The 24,305-nt window shown below is 49.6% G+C and overlaps 1 protein-coding gene across 8 annotated transcripts in view; it reads left to right on the top strand.

Annotated features, from left to right (window-relative positions):
* Positions 1-1,276: 1,276 nt before the first annotated feature.
* Iqsec3 (IQ motif and Sec7 domain ArfGEF 3) overlaps positions 1,277-24,305 on the top strand; it is a 96,192-nt gene continuing 73,163 nt past the window's right edge. For 7 of the 8 annotated variants that reach the window (XR_015685713.1, XR_015685712.1, XR_015685710.1 and 4 more), the window contains exon 1: positions 1,277-1,927. Coding sequence is in view for 2 of the 8 variants with exons in the window: in XM_087658390.1 (XP_087514516.1) it covers positions 1,392-1,927 (536 nt within the window). In the remaining 6 variants the exon portion in view is untranslated. 8 annotated transcript variants of the gene reach the window in all.

Raw genomic sequence — 24,305 nt, 5'->3', positions numbered from 1 at the left:
TGTGTGTTTAGGGGAAGCAGATGCGTGCTTAGCTGGGGCCGGGGACGAGAAGTTGAGCAGAGCAGAGGGGTGCTAATTACATCTAACAGTTGTGTTTGTGGTGATGAGTGATTGGTTATATACTGTCAAAATCCATGGAGCTGTGTAGTCAGGATGAATACAGATTGTTGCATATGAATTATTACTCCAAATGCCCAAGACCTCATTTTTAGAGAAAACCCAGCACTAGCAGACTTCCTGCCTTAATTTTCCTGCTTGCTGACCTATTCTAATGCTGCATTCGGTAGAGGTTCCATGCAAATACTGCAGAAATGAGCAGATAATTCCATGTTGATTCATGTCTCTGAGCTTCCAGGAAAACCCTTCCCTCCTCAATGTTAATTCTCCTAAGAAGCATTCCCAGATCCCCAGACTGGTGACTCCTACCACACTCTGGTCACCACTCTGTCTTACTACCACCTTTCAAAATTAAGTATTAAGTCTTTTGACCACTGCTTGTAAGCTACAAGAAGCCAACAAACCCATCCTAATAGTTTTTATTATACCATCACCTAGTCCAGTGTTTTCTAATTGCATGCACTTTCTAGATGTCAAACACAGTGGTTGCTTCAGAAGGTTCTGGAAGCGGGAGCCTCAGACGCCCTGTTCTGTTTCTGTTTCTGCTAATGGTCCAAAGAGCCATGAGCTCTCATTTCCAGAGAAAATCACTGCATGAGCAGCCTTCCTGCCTTAACTTACCCCTGCCAGAACTAAGCAACAGACACACGCATTGTTTTCTAGAGTCTATTAACTGTTCACAGACACCCCACAAAGCAAATTGTTGAGCATCAAAAAGGCAGGTATGTCCTCCTCAGAAGGTCTTAAAAATGGGCCCTGCCTCCGAGTTAGATACAGGAAAATGTGATTGTGACCTTTTCGAGCTGGGTGCCTATATGCCTCTCTTCGTCAGTGCCAGCTTCCCCCCTCCTTATTCTTCCTTTTTCTCAGAAGGCTTCCTTTTTGTCTTCGTTCCCTAGCACTTTCCCAGCTCTTCTGCTCGGGTTGACCGGTAGAACTGATCTCCATCCTGGAATCTCACAGAGTATCTTGCTCGACCGAACCTCTTCCTCTTTGCTCTCCCTTCGCCCCCGCCTCCCCTACGCCCCCGCGGGAAGCAGAGTTCCTCACGAAGCCCAGAGGTGGGAGGTGGGCCCTGGCGCCGGTCCGCCCCTTAGTGCGTGTGCGAATGCCTGTGTGGCGGTGACGCGCAGGCGACGGCGGGAAGGGGAGGGAGAGAGAGAGAGGGAGGGAGGCCACCGACCGACAGAGCTGCTGGGCTGCTGGGCTCCTGCGCGCTCACGCTCCCCGCCGCCCGCCTAGGCGCAGGCAGGGCGCAGGCGGCGGCGGGCGGCATGGAGAGCCTGCTGGAGAACCCGGTGCGCGCCGTGCTCTACCTTAAGGAGCTCACGGCCATCGTGCAGAACCAGCAAAGCCTCATCCATACCCAGCGCCAGCGCATCGATGAGCTGGAGCGGCGTCTAGACGAGCTGAGCGCGGAGAACCGCAGCCTGTGGGAACACCAGCAGCTGCTGCAAGCCCAGCCTCCGCCTGGGCTGGTTCCCCCGCCGTCTGCCCCACTGCCGGCTCCTGCAGCCACTGCTCCGGCCGCCACTGCGGCCCAGGAACCGCTTCAGGACCACGGACAGCTCATACCCGCCACGCCGGAGCCGCCGCTTCAGCACCACGGACAGCTCCTGGCACAGCCACAGCCGGCCCCCAGCAGCAGGGTTCAGACTCCCCAGTCGCCCCACCAGCACCCGGTGGCACCCGGGGCCGTAGCTGACAAGGAGAAGGAGCGTCCCTCGAGTTGTTGTGCTGCCGCGGGAGCCCTGCTTCAGCACGCATCCCCCGCCGCCCTCGGCAAGGGCGTCCTGAGCAGGAGACCCAAGTGAGTGGGGACGAGGAGGTGGGAGAAGCAAGAAGCAAGTGGGTGTGAGGAAATAGGGAAAATCTGCGTGTAAGAGTGAAGGACTTGAGTACTGTGAAGTGAAGCGGGCAAAAATGCCTTGGTTAAAAATGTGTCAAGGAGAGTCCCGCAAAGGAGGGCTTGAGATCCGCTCTGGGAGGTTTGTGGTGGCTGGAGCAAAAGGAAGTATATGGACCATCTTTGGGGGAAAGAATGAGAGGAATGGGCTTTAACTGGTGGGGATATTGGTAATGTCCAGGAATTAAAGAAAATAAAAATTGGAAGGAAGTTGGGAGCAAAAATTAAGCCAAACAGGGAACCATTGAAAGATTTAAGCCAGGAAAAATTCGGAAGGGAGTTTGCATAGTACAACTGTTTAAATAAAGAGCGAAGATAGGCTTGATCAGGTTTAAGGGCTTTATAGGAGCTGGGGTCCAGCAGCAAGGATTAGAGTGGCTAGGATAAAGCAAAGAACGGGAGGGGATGTGAAGAGGCAGGGGAGCAGGATTCAGGAAGATGAATGGTGGGAGACAGCACTGCCCAGGGGAAGGAGCTGTCTCTTTATCTGATGCAGTGGCAGTCAGAGCCAGGAGTGGCTCACTTGGGGAAGCTTTCTCCCTTCTGACCCAAGTGAACATCTTTATGCTGAGTCCCTACGGTGCCGAAGGCTACACAGAAACAACCTCCAGACTCCTGGATGTCTCTGTTACAGCTTGAGGACTCACCTGGCTGGAGCTCTCCACTGACTCAGAAGCTTATCTGGGTTCAGGTAGTGGGAAGAGAACAATGAGATCAGAGACAGCTGAAAGGCAATTTCTTGAATGCAATGCCTCTATAAATCTCTGCTGTGGCCTCTTATGGCAAGCCGTTTCCCTTTGGTTATTAGGAAACCTCATCTTGGATTCCAGGAGAATGCTAATTGTCCCCACATAGAGTCTAGGGCCTCGAGGTTTCACTTGTGAGGTGCATGGTATAGGAACTTGGGAAGAAGAGATGAAGGGGGCTGGACTGTTTTCTCCTCTGTGTTGGGAGAGCTCGGTGGTCCTGTCAGTATTGCTTCTTTTTAGACGAGAGGCCTTGATGATGTGATGCTACAGGAGAGGGAGGGGCAAGTGAGGAGAGCCGAGTGCCTCATCTCTACTCACATGTGCTTTATGTCTGGAAGACACTTGTGAAGATTGGCTGCGTTACTTAAAAGCTCGCCTCTTCTCTGCCCCTACCTCACTATCCTTTCCCATCTAGGTGGAGTTGAAAAGGTAAACCAAGCATGCTTGATCACAGAGTAGGTTTGGCCAGAAGCATAAGTGCTCAGGGGTGGAGGTCTAGGATGATCTGGCTTGAGAGACCTGAAGCATCTGAATCAAGACCCAAGAAAATGCTCTGTGGTTTATTTGCCTTTCAGTTTTATGGCTTTCTCTTTTTTTCTTTTCTGGCCTGAAAACCAGAGAATCAGGTTCTCCTCAATGCTCACATCTCAGCTAAAGGCAACATTCTTCCAAGATATTATATGGTCTTTTCCCCCAACAGAGAGAATGGGGGCAGTCGTAGAGGTCTGGTACTTAGAATTCTTCTCTTAAAGTCTCTCCTGATGATATCTGCTGTCCTCTTTCTCTCCTGTTACAGCCTCAGTATCTTTGCAACTTGTTGGGAAGCTGTGATTGATAATGTCACAGATTGATAATGCTGATGTCAGATCTTGATCTTGGAAGAAGGACTCCTCTGTGGCCCCCAAAGGGTCCTAGAGAGCTGATGCTTTCTATAGAAATTGAGGAATATAGAGTCCAGAGGTTGAGGAATCCCCTGGATTCCTCTCCAGCCTCACATGTCAATACCATGTGACATCCTTGTCGCTCTGTGTTCTCTACCCTGCTTCTGCTTCCCATGGAGCAAAAATAAGAACCAACCAGCATGGCGAAGGGCAGTGGAAGCTGCTGGGAACATTTTACTAGGAAACTTGTGTCAGGCAATGAAGAGGTTCATCATACCATTAGCTTCTCCATAGCTTCTCACCAGGCCTAGATACCCAGAAACATCAAGAGTAAGAGCATAGTTACCTCACTCCCCTGCAACTTTCTTCCCTTCTTTGTGAAGTAAAGCATACCTTGGATGGATGGAGGCCCCTGGAATATTATTTCTCTCCCATGTTTTTGCCTGGCTTCAACAGACATTTTCCCCATAGAACTCCGGAATGAATCACTGTGGCTCATTAAGTATTTAGCTCACTCTGTCCTCAACCCATGTCCCCGTGGATGTTTATCCTTTGTGCATCACTTATTCCACAGGGCATGGCTAGATAGAGCCAGCAGATAGAGAGAGACCTCCAAGTATAGGGTGAGGAAAGGGACCAGAGCCAGCAGTTGTGCCCCCGAGCCCCACCTGTTCTCTATCTCATGCTTCTGCTAAGTCAGTTCTCTGCTGTGCAGAGGGGGAAGAAACGGGAGAGGAAGATATTCAGATCACAAGTTTTCTGCAAAGCTTTGCTTATTCCTCTCTGTCCTCATTACAGGAGAATGTGGGTCTACCTAGGTGATACAGATGGGTAAAAGGTCCAAAGTGTGAGACATTTTAGATACTATCTACAAGCACACACACACACACACACACACACACACACACACACACACACACACAACCGGCCACATAGTCTGTTCTCTCCTTAATTCCTCTTCCTGCCCAACACTGGGAAAGAGCTCAGGAGCTCAGGAGCTGGGAAATGATGGATCAGTCAGTGACCATCTATAGGGATTAGTGTGCAGCCTGGGCTCTCTCCCTCCTTCAGCTGGGGGACACACAAAGGGGTTGGCCTTGGGATGCAAGCTAAGAAAGCAGCAGCGTGGAGGCGGGTGAACACAGTCATCTTACAGAAGCCCTAGGGGTTAGCATCCTTTCTCCGTCTGCTTCCCGCTCCTGCTAGTGCAAGCCCCCACTCTTTCTGCTATTTAATGGAGGCCGCAAACATAGCTTCTTCCTCTTTGTTTTTTTTTTTCAATCAAGGCTCACAGCATCTACAAAATTGATTATTATCTTTTTCCTGGCTGGAGCCAGGTCTCAGCCTGACCTGGAAAAGACCCCTTGCCATGGACGCATATGGCCCTGTGCTGCCTTTGTGGCCATGGCTTCTATTACAGCATACTTGCCCACTCACTCGATCACATGCTCAGTTGGGATCTCAGGGCTTGCCTGAGTCTCCAGTCCCAGAGGCAGGTGGATTATTCACATGGAGGTAAGGTTTGGGCATTGTGCTTCACATTCAGCTTTTCCTCCAAGCTCCCTGACTCAATGTGAAATTCCAAGTCCCCTTAGTACTTACTGTGGCTTTGTCTCTTCTTCCCTCCCGCTCCTGGAGCACCCTTCCCTTCTTCATTACTTTCCTCCCTTTCCTCTTCTTTCCTCCCCTCTCTTCTTGAATGTGCTCTCTCTCTCTCTCTCTCTCTCTCTCTCTCTCTCTCTCTCTCTCTCTCTCCCTCCCTCCCTCCCTCCCTCCCTCCTTTCTTCCTCTGTTCACTTTTTTCTCCTACTGGAGATCATGCCCATGGTTTTGTACATGCTAAGCACATGTTCTAGCATTGAGCTCCCTCCCTCCAGCACCGCATTAAACACATCATCAGTCATCTCTAGAGCTCCTTAGTATCATGCTGCTTAGGGCCTGGGAACCGCTCAATGATTTATGCATATGCCTTTTAGCTGGAGTTGCCTAGGATGCTGACTGGAGCAAATATTTCTACTGTTGAGTGAGGGTGGTCTTCCTGAAGGTGGCAAGTGTCTGGCTGGCTCACCCTGAAAGCTCTCCGGAGTGTGGAGTTCTATCCGTGAGCTAAATGTATCAGGTGTTCAGTCTGCTTAAAAGCCTGAATTCTGTGCTGTGGAAAGACAGGAAGCAAGTGGTCCTCACACGACATATAACGAGACACATCTAGATGTTTAAGCAAGGGTAAGCATTCTGCAGCTGCCTAGAGCCCTCTTCTCTCTGAATGTTATAGAGCAAAAATACTGGGCATACAGAGAAATTTGGAACCAGATGGAAAGGTTTCTTGGCTAGAGGTGAAGGTTTGTGTCAGAAAATAGTAAGAGCCAAAGATAGCCAGAAAGGAAGCCATCTATCAGATTCAGCCCTGGGATAAATCTGTGTTACATGCAGACATCACTCCTTTCTCAGACAGTGCGTCCCTGCCTGTGTCATGTCGGTGAGTAGGGGCAGCCTCAGCATGTCTTGAGCCTAGACAAGCCTTGTTGCCAAAGCTCGCACCATTGTCTAACCACACATCCCGTCCATCTTCTGCCATCAACAGGCAGAGGATTCCAACCAAACTAGCTAGAAAGTGGGGCTGGAGGAAGGCTCACTCGAGGAGGGAGTGAAACCTTTGCGCATTCCTGGAAGCTGGTACCGAGCGGATCTTTATAAAATGTGCATGCCAGACCTTTGCAAAGGTCCAAACCGATCCTCCCTCTGCCTTTCAATCCAGAAACAAACAAGCAAGCAACGAGACCCCACACTTTTCAAGACTCAAGCCATACCCCACCCCATGCACCCTTTCCTTCCCCCCATCTCTTCCCATATTGTGTGGGCAACAACACGGGGCCCCACAGAGCCATCCTGGCACAGGTCCCTCTTGGCCCCAACCCAAGCAAGAAGCACAGCAGTTGGTACTGCTGATTCAGCAAGAATCAGGGCGGCCTGAATCCCAAAGGTTGCTTCCTGGGGAGGCAAGGGAGAAAGAGATTGGGTTAGGAGTGAGTGGGGAGGGAAGAAGAGGGGTTAGGATATGAAATAGAAGAGAAAGCTAGGATCCATAGCTGGGGCCAAGGTCTAAAAGGAAACATAACTCTTGAATGTAAACCCCACTTAAAGATTTTTACACTAACTTCCTTTAGTGGGAAGCCAGAACATTTTTCCCCCACACGGGTGGGTCCAGACATAAACTCCATGGTCAGGACACAGTGTGGCAGCAGCTTCATAAGAGGTTCTGGGGACACTCATTACACTGGCAGGTTCTCAACCAGGAGAATTCTGGCATGCTTCCAAGCTCAGGACACTGCAGCAACTTTCTGCTTCACTCTGGAAAAGCACCAAGTGCCAGTCTCTACAGAAGCTGCAAAGGGCTTCTCATTGCTGTGCTGGAAGGGGACAGATGGGCTTCATTTCCAGCTCCGAAAGCCTTTGTGGAAAGAAAAAGACAGGAGTGCAGTGAGGAGACAAGCTGGAGCTCTCAGCTGGAAAGCTGGGGAACCCCTGAAGCCCAGAACACTTAGGGGTCTAAGCACCCGAGAACGTGGTATCTCAGAGGCACACACAGGCAGGAGTCCAGTCTTATCGCTGGGAGACCTCACCTCATCCCACTTTCTTCTTTCAGTCCTTAAAAACTCCTAATTATTACTTACTTAACACTATTTGGGGCTCTTATTAAGTACTTAATACAGCACAGTATTTCAATGTACAAAGACCAAGGAAGGATGAATGCATCGTCTACTCTCAGATAACATCAATAGACCAGATCCACACTCAGGTTCCTTCTGGTCTATTAGGTCACCATTGGACATGTGTCCCTTGTTCTTTTATTCCTCTACCACCGAACAGTATGCACCCAGAGTAGTTCAAAGCTGTGACTATCGGCTCGACCTTGTCAAACAGCCAGGCAGGACAAAGCCACCATGGTCTGTGATCTCTATGAGAGGTGACAACTTCACAGCTTGAAAATGCATCTTATGCCCGCCGCAAGCTCTCCTGCAGCACTTTAAGATTGTCTGCCCTTCCCTTAGGATATCAAAGACACATCGGCTATCACCATGCCCTCTGGTGAGAAGAAAGAACTCTGCCATTTTTCCTAAAATGGGAAGCCACAGTCTCCTCAAGGAAAGGCAAGTGACCTACCAGGGAGAACAATGACCCTTAGGGATAGAACCTGGGAGATTTCTTCCATGTCCAGAAAAAAGCAGGATCACTGAGTCCTTTCTGCTCCTACTGGGGATGGAGGTTAGATTTTCACTATGGAACCTGCACAGAGGTGGAGAGAAAGCAGGGAGAGAGACCAAAAAGATAAGAGGCCCTTTTGACGCTAAATGGCGTGACGGTACTGTGGGGACCCTAACCTCTCCCATCACACCTAAAGGATTCGAGACTTCTCTCAAATAGTTTTCTTAAAGGAGATACTTCTAGGAAACACATACACACACACACACACACACACACACACACACACACACACTTGAAAGATTCTCAGATTCTCTTACAGATGCTTGTGGCTACAAAGCCCCTAATGGTGTGTGTGTGTGTGTGTGTGTGTGTGTGTGTGTGTGTGTGTGTGTGTGTGTGTGTTTCTCGGTGATCTGGGAACAGGCTGCTTTGTTGTTGTTCTTTGCTGGGATCAGGAGGGTTATGTAACTAAGGCCAATGCTGTATTGCTGCGTGGTACCTGTCCCTCCCCCGTGGCAGATTGCTATGGACAGAGGGTATGCAGAGTCTGTTCCCTGAGAAGGTTCTGTGCTCTGTGCTGCCGTCACGTTATTTCATCTCGTCCAGAGCTACAAGGACTAAAGGACGTCATGGGGCCCTCTGGGGAATCAAGCAAATGTCAGCACTAGAAGGATGCTTTAAGGCCACCTGGTCCAGGCTTCCTCCACAAATGAGAAAATGAAAGTCAGAGGGGAAGTGTCTGGTGCTTCCAAACTAGTTAGCTGCAGGACTGGGTTTAGAGCTCACTCTTTTTTTTCCACTAATTTATTTACTAATTAACCTTCCATTCCAATTGCAGACCCCCACTTTCCTGCAAGTCCCATCTCCAACTACCCCCTCCCTTAACTCTTCATCCTGTTCCTCTGGTTTTTCATGATGACAGATTAGAAGAACCCATCTTCATGGTCCCACGGGGGCTCAGAAACAAACTTGTAGCTACTTCCCGGGGTTCAGGGGCTGTGGGAGGTTCACAGCTGCTCTACAGAATCCCCACCCCCCCCCCATGCCATAACTCCACAGAGACTGTTTTGAGCACTCCCAGGTTCTCTCTTTTGTTAAAATGCCCCTGCTAGGACAAGATAAAGACTATCCTTGCAGCTTTATCGGTCTCTCCACTTCCACATCGAAGTGTGATGTGGACAATTCCCAGGGCAGTGCTAACCTGAGAGGAAGCTACATGAAGGTCCTGGTTACCTGAAGGCCAAGGCAGGAGTCAGAGACATAAAGAGGTTGCTGAGGACCTAAGCATATCTGAAGTCCACTAATGTGTTGTAAGAGTTGAAACCCCTTGAGGGAAGAAGGAAGGCACAAATCTTGCTCACAGGGGTGATTTTGTTATATTTGGGTTATCGAGGACAGACTCCCTTGTGAGCTTCACCTCTGCCACAAAAGCCACAAAGGAAGGACTGAAGAAGCATCAGGGTGCTGGAAAAGCTCTTTTCAAGGATCTTGAGATAATGTTAGGGGTGGCAAAATGTCCTGTGGCGGTGTTAGGTATTGCTACAGAGCAGGAAGTATGGACAAGCAGCAAGCAGGGGTTGATGGGCCATGAATCCGAAGATGTAGGACACAGGGTTCAGCACTGAGCCAGTCCCTGATAAAAGGAAGCTGGTTTAAAAAAAAAAAAGCCAGTGTCCACACAGCCAAGTGGGTTCTTTGCTTCTGGGGTGGATGGAGAGAAAGGTGACGGTATCAGGTCTGAGGAAGAGCAGATCAGAAGGCAAACCCCTCTCCCTGTAGCTCACAACTAGCCCAACAGCACTGAGCTTACTACCCCTCATCTGAGCATGTGCAAAGAGCAGATCTGGGGGTTCAGCACTCCAGGCTGGTATACAAGCGAAGTGTACGGTAGACGGCACCTGTGTCTGTAATGGATCCCACTGTTCCTGTCTATGACCAAAGGGAGTTCACCTCTCCCCTCATTCCTAGCCTCTGACTAGCCTCCTAGCCTAGGGAATGCACCAGTGACCAAGCATGAGAAAAGGTGCTAATGACCGTCTTAATCACACACATACCCTTTGGAAGGGGAACAAGCAATAGAAAATGTCTACAGGATGGAGTCCTTTTCTCTGGGAGAAGAGAAAGACTGGGTTGTGGCTGGCGGTAGAGAGCACACAGGAAGCTCTAGGTCCGTCCTTCTTCACCCCAGGAAGAGGGAGGAAGGCAGAGGAGAAACAGACATGGAAGATTGAGTTGGGGAGTCGCCCTCTGCCCGGGACATGATAGGAACCCTCTAGTCCTGCTCCTCCGCCAAGCATTCCTTGGAACATCTCCTAGGAAATGTTACGATCCCAATGGTGGACTTTCACATGGTTGGGAGGGGGGCTGTTTGTGAGGCTAGGTGAGTGCGTTACTGAAATGTGCTTGAAGGTGAAAGGTTGTGCGGGCCTAGCAGAGAGCAGAGAGTCAGCTGTCACCTCTCTATCCACCGCCCCCCATCCTCCCCTCCAGGTCCCCAAGTGAGGCCTGTCTGGTCAATTCGGTACTATCAGAAAGCCGTCTTCATGACAAGCTTCTTCCCTCCCCCTCCCTCTCCTTCCTCACCCCCACATCCCCAGCTAGCCACCTCACCTCTGTAATCCTCTGCAAAACTGGACCTCCACACCCATCCTCCTGTCACTAGTATTCTATCTGGGAAAGGCAGGATTCCTAGACACCCCCAATCCCCGAGGAAGGCCCCCTAGAAAGTGGGCAGTGCTGCTGCAGCTGAGCTGTGCCCAGGAGTTCTCTGTATAAGGATACAGAGCTCGAATGTTACAGTACAGCGGAATACATTAGAGAGAAACCTGTTTTCTCTGCAAATTCTCCCCACTTGTCTGGCGGCCAGGGGCTGGCACTAACTAGCCGCCTCTCTTTTAACTTGCCAGGTCAAACCAGCCTCCTGCTTCCAGCAGTCAGGAATGCGCTCCCATCCCTGCCACAGGCAGGGAACTCCGCAATCTCTGCCTTGATGAATGGTTCCAGCCTACCACAATTTTCAATCAGTCCTAAAATTTAACACAATGATTATTTAAAAAAACAATAGAAGCGAAAACTCTGCGAAGCATTTGGGAATTGTTTGATTGGGTCTAGCATCAGGATTTCCCTTGCAGAGCCACCGCATACAAGAGGCCCTACCCAGCAGCTTTGACTATTTCATGCTATTCAGTAACACACACATACACACACACACACACACACACACACACACACACACACACACACACACACACCACACCTCCAAGCTCCTACCCGTGGGCTGACAACACTATCCTTTGACACATCCGGATTCTGACCCTGCCTCCAAGATACCAGTCTTCCCTCACAGACCCAGCTGCAGCCTTGCAGCAAATCCTCAGCTTGCCTGGGCCATGATTTCTGCCCTACTCCACTGAGCCAATCATTTCCTTCCTCGGCCTGTACCTTCAGCTCACGAAGAATAACGAAGCAGAGCCTTTGGTGGGAAAGACAATTCAATGCAAGACCTTGGGACAGTACCCTGACTAAACGCTCCCTTTCTGGGAGTAGGGGAACTGTGACTGGTGAACCTCCGGGGGGTGGAATGAAGGGGAATCCTGAAGAGGCTTCCAGAGCAAAGAACCCTGGAAATTTCCATTGGGTTCCCTGTGGTCATCAAGGCTAAAGAGCAGCAGGAGGGGACTCTGCAGCCAGCCAGCCGGTCTCCTTCCTGAGCCTAGAGATGCCCACCCACACTACTCGCCAGACCCCCATAGGCTGCCTGGTCCCCAAGCCACGGGCAAATCCAGGAAAGCCTTTCCTCCTCCACCCACTCCTGGGACTCCCGGCTGGGGGCGAGAGCGGAGGCAGGGCCTGAGAGTGTGGGCGGCTGGCTTGCTGACGAGCAGCACAGGATCTCCCGGCCCACGCGCCCCCTCTGCGCGCCCGCATCACGCTCCCTCGCGGGGGCGGGTACCCCAGGCGCGGGGAAGCCGAGCGCCCCCGCCTCCCCGCGCGTGCCCGCTGCTGAGTCACACGCGTAGGGGAAGAGCGGTCTTCACCGGTGCGGACCCGCCCCCTCCACCCATCCCCGGCCCCTTGCCAGGCTTAACTGTCCGGGTGTCCCTCCATACTTTCCAGCCTCCCCAGGCTCGCCAGCCAGCCTTCTCTCCCTCCCCCACCAACCTCTACACCTCACCCCTCCCCTCACTCACTCTCCATCCCTTCACAACCCATCCCCTCCATCACAGCATGGTGGTCTGCACCTCCTCAGAATTGTCAGTAGGTGTGGGGGCAGGGCTGGTCACCTGGTGCTGAGGATGCCCTTGCCTGGCCTTCTGAGGTCTAACCCAGGTCTGCCTGGGAATTCTCTTTGGACAAAGGGAAGAAAAGGCAGATGCAACATGAAGTGGTCTTAGATGGTTTTGCCAAAGTCCGATACTCCCCCCATCCCAATCTCTCTCCCTCTTCCTCTCCCTTTCTTTCCCCTTTCTCTTTCACACACACACACACACACACACACACACACACACACATACACACACACACACACTTCACCTTACCCCCATCTTACAGAAACCAGTATGAGCAATTTTCTCATTTCACACAGGCACAGACATACATACATCCGCCGTTCTTCTTATACAGATTGTAGTAACTAGCTGCTGTTCTGTACTTAGTCCCCCCACACACATTTGTTATCAAAAGAACCGCCTCAATAGTTACTGAGTTCACGGCATAGACATGAATCTCGGCTCCTCAGAACCTGCTGGTAGTTTGGGAAGGCACATTCTGGACAGCTTGTGGTCATTTGGTGTATGCTTTCCTGTTAGCAAGAGGGGTGAGAGACAGGCAGCCATTACTGAGGGCCTCCATTTGAAACACACACACACACACACACACACACACACACACACACACACACACACACACACACACACCATTCTATGAACATTGGTAATTGCAGTTGAAGATCCTGGGAGACTGTTTCTTGGGTGAAAAGAAGACTCTGCTTTTGTTCTTTGGGGCTCCCTTTGCTCTCAGGGTTGCAGAAGTGCCCCCAATAAAATGATGAAACTCAGTGTATCTGGTGAGTTAGCTGCCCTAGAGAAAGGGTAAGTAGAGAAGACTGGAAGTAAGAAATGTGGGATATGAACAGATGTTGGGAAGCCCCCCCACACACACACACAGGCAAGTAGTCTCTACCTTGAGAGCTGGAGAAAGGAGGTAGCTTCTGAGGTACAGCTAGACAAGAGCCTAAGCTTGCAGGGACCATAGTCTGAGGCAAAACCAGAGAACTTGGTGGCTATCTTAGTTCTGATATTGTAATATAAATACCCTGGCAAAAGCAACTTAGGAGAGAAAGGGTTTGTTTGTTTATTTAATTTTTTTTTTTAGAAAGTTTCTTTTAACTCACACATTCTGTTACACTCCATCCTCGTGGGAAGTCCAGACAGCAGGAAGCAGCTCTTCACATTATATCCACAGTCAAGGAGCAGACAGGAATGAATCAATACATTGTATCCATGTGCTAAGCTCACCTTGTCCAGTCTTACAGAGTTCAAGACCCTCTGCCTAGGGAATGGCGCCACCCAACAGTGGATCTCTCCCCCCACCTCAGTTAAGGAAATCCAGATAATCCCTCACAAACCAATCTGATCTAGACAATCTCTCCCTGAAACTACCCTCCCACGTGAACCAAGACTGTACCAAGTTGACAAAACCAATCATCACAGGGAGCGGGAAGGGTGTAGCAGATCTAGCAAGAGATTCTCAACTGGGATTCTGCTCCATTCCAGTTTTGGAAATGCAGATGGACATCCCAGAACTCTAAGTGACTGACAGACTTGTTGGGAGATAATGTCTCTGCCAACCTTTAGTGGGTCAAGGCCCACTTGGGATGCATCCCTCACAGGATGCTGTGGCGCTCGCTGAGGTGCCCCATGCAGCCTCCATAATGAAGACCTCTGCCAACAATACCAATGCTTCTTGTCCAGGGAGTTAAGGCCTATCGTGAAGTGTTGTGAAAAAACGGACCCCTAGGATAATTTTGAGAAAAGAATCCTTATGGAGAACTTTGGATATTGAGTTGAGAAGACATTGGAGAGAAGACAGAAACAGAATTTAGGTAGGAGGGTTGCAAAAATCCAAGAAGAGCATGGTGGTAGCTAGAACTGAGGCAGTGGCAGTCAGTGTGGTGCTGAGCTGTCCAGTAAGTAGACGAATGTGGTTTAGATCAGAAACTACTGTCTCACAGACCAGGCTACAACCCCTGCAGCCAGCCCCTCTCCAGGCACTCATCTGACAGACCACTTGCTGTGGGCTTGTGGGCTTGTGGGCTTGTGGGCTGTGGGCTGTGGTCAGTCACAGTGGACTCCCTGAAGAGAAAAAGGAATCCCAGACAAACCAGAATTGTAGGCACTTAAGTCAGTTGGATACTTGCTATGTGGCACTGGGTCCTTAGAAACCTTGAGAAAGAAACCTCACTTGGTCTGGAGAGACTGAAAGCTCTTCAGGACCCTGCAAGGGCTGCCTGTCCGTATATGACATTAGTAATTCCCTACTCTCTTACCCCAAATGGCAATGCAGCTCTGTGCTCTTCTTAAACCTAACCTTACAGCATGCACCTGAGAGAGGCAGAGGTTGGGAATGAGTTCAAAAGTAGAGCCATAGTCATCAGAAAGGCTGGTGTTGAAGTTCAGACAGGTGAAGATCGAGAGGTCCAGCAGACCCTTGCAGGGGCGATATCAACTGGGCCTCTGGGTGTTCTAGACCCAGAAACTTGAGTCGGCTTTTAAGTCTTCCAGACTGAACAATACAGATAACTAAATGAGAAGGGTGAGGTGTAAAGAGGACCAAGGGCAGAACCCTGGCACATACCAGGGCTGGGAAATGGGGAGGAGCTGAGATACAGTTGACGAATGTGGGTGAGAAAAGCTTGGCAAGCCCCAGGAATCGCAGCAGAGGCTGTCGCTGCTGACATGTCCATGCCTAGCAGGAGAAAGAGGAACCGACCAATGCCTTCAGCAATATTTAAGCAGTTGTGACCTTGAAAAGGGGAGAGCGAGGGCAAGCATGATTGGGGTGAGCTCCAGAGGGAAGGGAGAGTGACTTAAGAGAAAAAGCAAACCTGATTCAATGTGGAGGTCTGATTTCATCCTGATTTAAATGAAAGCAACTGGAAAGAGACATTTTCAAGGCAACCAGGGAAATTTACATGCAGACAAGGTATTAGCAGAGATTAGAGAATTACCATTAATTTAAGTAGGTGTGATAATGATACTGTTATTATACCTTTTAAAAGTTCTCACCTGTTAGAAATGCAGGCGGAATAAAATGATGTTATTTCTGGGGTTTTTGTTTTAAGGGAAAAAATATTCCACCAAAATACAGGGATGAAGATTATTAGCCCTCGGTGTTTGAAGTTTCCCGGGGAAGGAGCATAACAGGAAGACGGGGTGTAGAGGATTGCATAGAGTGTGTGAAGTGATCTCTTTGATGAATTTTCGCTGTAAAGGGTTGTGAATACTGGGGTGACTGGAGGTACTGCTCTTTACAGTGGAGGAGAGAGTGCTCCATTCAGCAGCGTGGCAGCCAGCTCCATGTACTGGCCACCCAGTGCAGGAAAACTCCTAAGCACCGCAAAGCAATCAGCGAATCCCGGAGGAAAGTAATTGTTTAATCACTGTAAGTGCACAGGAAATGTGAGCTTGCACTTACCACGGGGTGGGCGCTGCATAAATGCCCTACAGACTTTCAATATGTCCTAGTAAAACATAATGAGTCTGCTCCATTCCACAACCCCAGCCCCGTGGGGTTGCTCTTCCGATTGAAACCCAGGCAGCAGCTCTGGTCAGGAGAGCCTCTCTTCTCCCCTGCCTCCTGTGGATGAGTACAGCCGCAAACATCCAAGCTTCCCCGAGGAGGTTTTACAGAATGCACCTGTCTGGGTATCCGCCCTGGACTTGGTCACAAGGGAATGTATTCAAATTAAGCCCCGGGATTCTGCTGCCCCTCCCTGCTTACAAACCATTAGGCTAGGTCAGCCCAATACATTCATTTGCCAGCACGGACTCCCTAATTGCGTGCATGGAACAAGACTAGAAACCCAGTGCATTGCTGGACAGGAAGAGGGTGTGGAGAGCAGGAACAGAGGGCATTTCTGCTGGGGATGGACAATTCTGTTATGTTCCCCAGGGAGGAGTCAAGTGTCTACCGAGGTAGACAGTATCTGTTGAGTGCCTCTGGCATACCAGGCTGTGCTGCCATCATTGTCACGGGAGACTAAGCGGTGGATGAAAGGGCTGGCCATTGTGCATGTACGCATCGCCTCATGGTGAGGAGATGAGCAATAAGTACCACAAGGCAACTTGTGAATGCGCCATCTAAGCTCATAAGAACGGAAAGAGAATTAAAGGGTGGGGGGTGGGGAGAGCATGCTGTTAGGCAAGACCCCCTGGGGAGGTGACATTTGAGCAGAGAAAAATTAAAACCTACAATAGAAAGCAGGTGCCGAGACCTAGATAGGTAACATCAGGAAGGATGAATGGAGCCAGGGTCGGAAAGGGATTTCCAGAGTAGCTTGTGGGTGGACGACTCATGGGAAGTCAAGGGGTCGCTGAGCAGAGGAATGATGTCATTCAGTAGCACATTAAAAAGCTGAAGGGCCGAGAGCCAAAAAGAGAGGTCACTCACTGCCGTTCCATATTCAGTCCTGAAGTATTTAATTTCTGTTGTGCATGGCATTTATGGCCATTTATTACTTCGTTTATCCACATGGCTCCGGTGGTGATGTATCACTATCCGTATTCCACAGAGGCAGAGTTTGATGAACAGAGAAATTAGGGTGACCTATCCAAGGCCATAGAGGAAAAAGGAAGAGCCCTGCACACAAGCTCTGTAGTCTGTTAAATCCTGACGTGGCTGCCTCAGTCTTAGGGAAGAGTCCCTCTCCCCCAAGCAAAGCCTAGTCTGGTATATAAACCAGGGTTTAGGGACAAAAAGGCTAATGGCACCATGCCCATATGACAGTTGTTCATGTTGTCATAGCTGTGAACTTGGCCGTTGGCCAGCTTATCTCTGTCATGCCAGGCAGGACTGGTGAATGTTACCCACATGTAGCCACAGGGTGATGGCTTACAGGTCGTCACAGAACATTGATTATGTCCATGGTGTGTATGGTCAAGGTTCATGTAGGCGATAAAACGTCCTTGGTTTGACCTTGGTGTACGTGCCAACAGGTAACACATATGTACATGCAATCCTGTGCGTGCAAGTCTGGATGTGTGAGGCTACATATCCGAGAGTGAGTGTGTTTGTGTGTATAGATGTGCTTCTGTTGTGTGCAAGACTGTGCAAGAATAGGTTTGAGGGGCTAAAAGTTTGGGTGAGAACTCTGCATTTTTATGAGGGCTCTGAGTGTGTGCATGAAGTTAGGAATGTGGATATGGGCATGCTGGCACCAAGAGAGGGGTGTGTGTGTGAGTGTGTGTGTGTGTGTGTGTGTGTGTGTGTGTCTTTGCTCACCAAAGCGGGTATGCACAAGTATGTTGAGTGTTACATTCTGACTGATTTATCAGAAGAAAGTAGGTATTCCATGAACCTACGAGTTAGATGTGTACTGTGAGCAGAGTTAGCACTTACAGGTCGGTTAAAGCTATGAGACAGGTGATTGGCTGGGTGAGGTCCAATGTTTTTGTCCAATTGTAGAGATTTTTCTATGGAAGACATAATCAAGGCTTTTCCATTCACAGCCCAGAAGCCATCCCCCATCTCCCACCCCCCACAGAGGCCTGGAGTAGAGGAGTGGAATACTGGGGACACCAGGGGCAGTGTGAAGTTAGGCAAGAGGCACAGCTGAAGTCTTAGCCGTGGGTCCTTGGGAGGTCATCAGTCCTCTCTTAACTCTGGTTTCCCATCATCCAAATGACACCAGTGCGTAATTATAGTTATTAGCATAATGTATTAACCAGGCTGTACTATTAAGAATGTATTAGGCACAGAGCTCTTCTTAGGACATTACTGAGGCAAGATCACTGCACAAACACGGGTCTCATCATTGGCCTGACTTCCCCATTCCTGAGGGTGCAGGAAGGTGAATTTTAGGTTTCTGCAACTCTGGTGCTGAGCCGCAGGGCTCACAGCAAGGCAGCCTCTGAAGCTGCCACCGGCTCGATGGCCCCGATCCACCCTATTGAGTCATCTTTGCTCGGCAGCCTGGCTCCAATCTCTTCCAAGTAATGAAGAGGTATCCTCTGAGGGAAGCTGCCAGGATGTGGTGAAGGCGCTCAGCTCTGTAACTCATGTGGTGCTGCCAGCCTGGTGCCCAGAGGCCACCTCGCTCCTGGGGCTCCGATTAAACCAGACTTCGAGCCGGACAGCTAACTGCCCGGGCTTGCGAAGTAGAAACGGAGAAGGCAGCATGAGCCCTGGCCTTCTGGGGCTAAGGGAGGTTGCTAGAGGGGAGAAGGAAAGGTAAGTGAGACTTGCTCGGCTCACTCAACTTGCAAACTGACTTTCTGTTCTGAGTGGATCTCCCCAAGCCTTCCCGATGGGTGTGAAGCGAGGGTCACACTGAGGTGATATATGGAAAAGGATTATATGCCTTGAGCCTGTAGTGCAATGATGAATAAGTCCATATGTCTACGGCATGCACTGGTGCTTTCATTTGCATGGTGTGTGTGTGTGTGTGTGTGTGTGTGTGTGTGTGTGTGTGTGTGTGTGTACACTCGCTTGATTCCCCCATTGCTTCCAGTCCCTCAGGAGCCAGGATTTATTTATGGATTCTGTGACAAGTAGCGACTGCTCTATTATGTGCCCGGCCATGTCCTGCACTGGATGTAGAAATGAGTTGGCCACAGGAGCGGCTCTGGAAAGCTCGTTCTAGTGTAGGGAGCCGTGCGATGCATATAAACCTCGGCAATGCACCAGGAACAAAACCGGATGTTGCAGCCAGTCAGTCATCAGGAGAGCCTCTGAGAGCTCACAGGTATGTGCTTCAGGGCGTCTCTTTAACAGCTGAGCAACTCGGGCTGAAAGAGGTCAGAGAAGCCACTCTCGAACCCAAAGCCATCTCAGTAAGAAGACAACATCTGAAGGCAGGTCTCTCAAAGCTACACCCTGTTCTGGGAACCATGCCTTCTGCTGCGATTTGAGACAAGGCCTCTGTGAAATCTCTTTGCCCATGAATGGGTGGCTCCCTCTCAGTATCACATGACTAGAGGCACACAGCCACACAATGCTGTGAGACCAGTGTCTCAAAACCAAGCCCCAAACTCAGCATGCACTGGAGTCTCTACTTTAAAGAAAACCTCAACATGTTTAATGGAGACACTTCTTTTCTGTTCTTTGGAGCCGGAACAAGAGATCCCTGGCTGGGGGTCGCAAGACTCATCTTTAGGGTGACAGCTGAGGCTGGGTAGAGGTTCCTTTTCTCATGAGTCTTTCTGGAGTAGCTGTTTGGACTTCCTCCCAGTGCTGGTTACCTGTTATTACCATTTTTTAAAAAAAGGATCAGGAAGCAAAATAGCTCACTCCTCTGCCAAGGAAAGAAACCATGAATGGAGGGTGCTTTTAGGAGGTTCTGAACACTGACGATTGCTAGCACTGAGTCTACTGGGAACTGGAAAATTCCCTCATTTTGGCAATGAAATCAGTGGGAATGCCCACGGGAAGGTACTGCTGAGGGTCTGAGGAAGAGCTCAGATTCCAGCAAGTGGACAAGAGAGCAAAGGGAAGGGAGGCCCCTTTAGCATTGACTCTTCTGGGAGCTCGCCAGGGAAGAAAGGAGAGTTAACTAGAAGAGAAATCCTGGGGTTGTGACTGGAGATGTAAGCAAGTGTTTGCACCAAAACAAAACAGTCTGTGAAACTAACAGCTTGAAGGCCAGGAGGAGATGGAGAGAGGATGGGGGAATAGAGAGGCCCTGTTACTCAGGGCCACATGGAGAAGGGAAACAATGGCTAAGTTGCACATGCTGATAGCAGCCGCCATCGATTAAGCTAGCACGTGTTCAGATGCTTTGTGTTTGAACCTGTTTTCCACTCCATACCACTCCTAAATGAAGTCCAGTTTCGGCGACAGATTTGGATGTAGTTTGTCCCTGTCAGAATTTGTGCTGAAGCTTGACTCCTAATATTTCTCAATATATAAAATCTGAAGGTGGTGTGACCTTTAGTAGGTGGAACTTAATAGGAAGTGATTGGGTCATGAACTTTAAGGGATTAATGCTGGTCTCTGAGCAATAGATTAATTCCCACAAGAGCAGCTTAGGTCCCGCAAGGGTGGCCTGCCATAACTTAGCTCAGCCTGCCTCTCTCTCTCTGTCTCTCTCTGTCTCTGTCTCTGTCTCTCTCTGTCTCTGTCTCTGTCTCTCTCTGTCTCTCTCTGTCTCTCTCTCTCTGTCTCTCTGTCTCTCTCTCTCTCTGTCTCTGTCTCTCTCTGTCTCTCTCTCTGTGTCTCTCTCTGTCTCTCTGTCTCTCTCTCTCTGTCTCTCTCTCCACACATACACACACACACACCATCTTGTGCCAGCTGCCATGTTTAGGTACAGCTAGTCCTAGCCATACTACTTGGACTTCCCAACTTCTAAAATCCTGAGCCAGTCATTTTTTTTATACATGCAACATCAGGAATTTGGTGACACTAACAGAAAACAGACTGAGGTAACCACACATCCCTTACTAGTTCCTTCCACCATGAGAAAATTGCCTCAAAGTCCAGGCATTAGGAAGGACTGAATATTCATCAAGGCTCCCTGTATGCAGAGAGCTGTGAGGTGGGGTGGGTTGCCAGGAGACACTGCAGGCAGCCCCTCTCTGCAAGGGCAGGGCTGAATGAGATGGGGCTAGGTCTCTCAGTGACGATCAGAGACCTCGGATTAGAATGTGTCCGTGTTTTGCTTGCAGAAGTAGAGTTGGCTTTTGACAGAGTCTTGCTCTGCAGCTCACCGGGCCAGGAGGTCGCTACTTACTTCAGGGTGACCATGAGCCCACGGCAATTCTCTTACCGCATCTTCTACACGCAGTGGTTTTCTACCTGTGGGTCATGGCCCCTTTGGGGATCGAATATCAGATAGCCTTCATATCAGATATTTACATTACGATTCACAGCAGTAGCAAATTTACAGTTAAATAATTTTACAGTTGGGGTCACCACAACATGAAGACATGTATTAAGAGTCGCAGCATTAGGAAGGTTGAGAAACGCTGGTCTGCAGTGTTCAGATTTCAGGTGTAAGCCTCCCAAGTTGTTTTTGTTTTTGTTGCTGCCCCATGAAAGAAACTTCTCTCCCCTAAATTAAACCCAGTAAGCAGCTCTAATGCATAAACAGACCATATCATACTTCCATGAAGCAGAATGCTTATGGTCTTCCTTCTCCACTTTCCTCTTAACTGTGATGTTCCTGGAGAGGCTGGTGGGTTACCACAAGACCAGTCTCTTCTTCCTGACGATATCTGAGCACTGCAGCGTGCTCTCAAGAAAGGTCTGGCTGAAGGGGACAGTCAGATGCCCACTACCCAGGACTCTGTCGGCCATCTTTCCCCTGATGCGAGGAGTGGGAAGATCTGAGAAGGTTTTACCCCAAAGGAAAGTAAGTGAGAAAGCAGCAGGGGCTCTAGGTAGAGATGTCAGCCCCTGGAAAGCTCTGGAAGGCCCTGAAGCTGGCTGAGCAGTCACCATGCCCTAAGAAGACTAAAACTGCTTTCTGCGCCGTGAGTGCCAGCTCTGGGAAGAGCTGTCAGCCCTCGCCATGCTGAGATCTTCCATACCTTTCTATGTCACTGTCAGAGTGCCACTAAGCAGAGAACATCTACAGTGACGTCTACAGCGAGCTATGACTGCCAGTCCCTGGAGCAGAGACTAACAGTAGTAGCAGTAGTCATTAAAAGAGTCTGGCTCTATGCAGGGCTTAACTTTCTCTTGTGGTGACTTCCCACCCAGAGTCAAATCCTCACCACTCATCGAAACAAACATTTTGGGACCAGGAGCCTCATTTACGACGACTATCATTGCATCCCATACAATGTGTCCCAGAGTGAGCTGTGGGTACACACAGGTGTCCATCTTTGGCTCAGGTAATTTCTGCCACAAATCCCAGGAACTCTCGGGCCTTGGGCCTAGCTTCCTAGTTTCTCCCATCCAACTATCCCACCTCTAGGTTTCTTGTTGTCCCATTCCTGGCCCCTGCACTCCTCCGGCTCAATGATGAGCCATCTGGTCTCTGCAAAAGCAATCTAGCAGGAAGAAGCAGGAAATACAGCATCTCCTCCCGCAGCTGGGAAGGAGGTTAATACTCAAGTGACCTGGGGTTGTGGGTAGAGGGAGGATTTAAAGATGAAATGGCTTAATAGCCTCTGGAAAAAGTAAGAGGGGGGGGCACAGATTTGGTCTTTTTCTCTTTTAAAATCAGTTCTATTCGGGTGCGATTATATACAATGAAATCCACTCACTCTAAGGGCATGGACTGATATGCTCCGACAGACGTCGGCCACTGTGTAACTGCTGTCATTATCAAGATGTAGAGCATTTCCACAGCCCCAGATGACCCGTGTTCCCTCTGAATCAGGCCTTTCCTGTGTGGCGGAAACAGACCCTCTGCCTTTTCTAGACTGGCCTTGGTTTACTGGAACACATTGGAAATCCATCCATATTGGGACTGGTTCCCCTTTACATGGCATATATTCTGCTATACAATTATGTTACAACTTGCTTGTCCCTTTAGCAGATAAATGGGCATTTAAGCTGTCCCTTTTCCCCTACTATGTGTCTCTGCTGCTATGAATAGTTTTGTGTCCCTATGTGTTTTTATCTTGAGTAAACACAGTTGCGGAGGCATACGGCAAGAGTGTATTTAACTTTATAGGAGACTGCCAGACTGCCTTTTTGCCTTCCCACTGCAAGTGTGGAACTTCCGGAACTATACAGCCATGGCAACGCTGTGGTCAGGAATGAAAGGCTCACCTACATGGCCTTCCCCTCATGGTGTGCCTTTCTGTTCATTGCTGTACCTGTTCCTCTTAAAAGCCCTGCAAGGCCAGATGCTGCTGTTGGCCTGGTAAAATTATTGAGAACAGATAAGTGACTCAGGAACACACTGGGATTGGGACCATGTGTGGGGACTTATAATGCCTTGCAGCTGTGTACCACAAGCCAGCCTGGGATAGGATGACGGCAAGACCTTGGGTCAGGAAGAAATGCTTCATTTGCACTCTGTGGACATACGGACTATACTCGGGAACACGGACCATTCACATGGACAGGCTGTAGTGGTCTGCCCTAAAACAGCCTTGGGCTGGTACCACCCTAGAAACCCCAGGAGCAAACCTGCTATTCCTTTCCTCCTGTCTCTTGGGTTCCCTCACGGCCTCTGGAACGAAGTTCCTTCAGGTGGGGATGGTTCTCCAGAAGGATGGTAAGAGAAGGAGGAAAAGAGAAAGAGAAAAGAGAAGCTGTGACCTATTGATTAGGGAACCAGGTACAACGTCAGGGTAAGCATCAGACTTGAGCAGAGGAGATCACATGAGGCTATAATTTAGCTTACTCATGGCTTCCTTCCCAGCTGCAACCACAATGGAGCCTTGGCCTATGCCAATGCACTTAGATCCAGCCTTGTCCCAGTGATCTCAGTTTCCCAATAGAGCCAGGGCACAATCCCTGAACCAGCCTGTCGAGCTGTCACTGTGCCTTAACTACCAGCCAGCCTCATGACTGCATTAACCACCTTTCCTGTTGCCCTCACCCAATACTGATGCAAACTACCTATGAGAGGAAGTGTTTACTTTGACTAACATTTTCAGTGAAGGAGGGGTTGGTCCATCACTCAGGTGGGAGGATGCAATGGCTGGGTCAGTTCAGTCAGTGCCAGCAGGAGTGTATGGTTGGGCTCCTAGCATGGCAGCCAGACCAGGAAGCAGTAATCTCTGGTTCAAACCAGAACTGAGTGGACTCTTCACAAGCTGGACTTCATGTTTGAAGGGTCCACAGACTTCCAGAACACCATGGTCACTAGCTGGGAACCAAGAGATCAAGCACATGGCCCTGAGAGTTTAGTGCTGCCATAAGTTTGGGCAAGTCTCTTAGCCCTTTCTGTTTTGTACAAAAGGGGCTGGCAGTGCACACCGTGAAGAGTTACCACGAGGAGGAAGGTAAGCACGTGTAAACTTGACATACCATTAGCAGTTCGCAAACACAAGGCACCTCTGTTTCTTTTTCTGCTGCGGGGGTCTTGTTGGGGGTTGGGGTTTTGTAAAGATGAACAATCGTATGTGTAAAAACTTAGGAACAGTATAAAGTGATAAAACACTGTTAGTGGTATTTTCTTCCACATTTAACTATCATTTATCTGTCGCCTGTCACTTATCAGTCATCTATCTTCTGTCCTGATCACCCAGACCTGAGACAATACCTGTGCTCTCCCTGTTTTTCCACTGACGTCCCTTTTGTTGTCCAGGACCAGTACTCCTGATACATCAT

This window comes from Rattus norvegicus, chromosome 4 (assembly GCF_021556685.1).
Source record: "Rattus norvegicus strain SHRSP/BbbUtx chromosome 4, alternate assembly SHRSP_T2T, whole genome shotgun sequence".
Classification (NCBI taxonomy): domain Eukaryota; kingdom Metazoa; phylum Chordata; class Mammalia; order Rodentia; family Muridae; genus Rattus; species Rattus norvegicus.
This window is presented reverse-complemented; position numbering and strand designations above follow the sequence as displayed.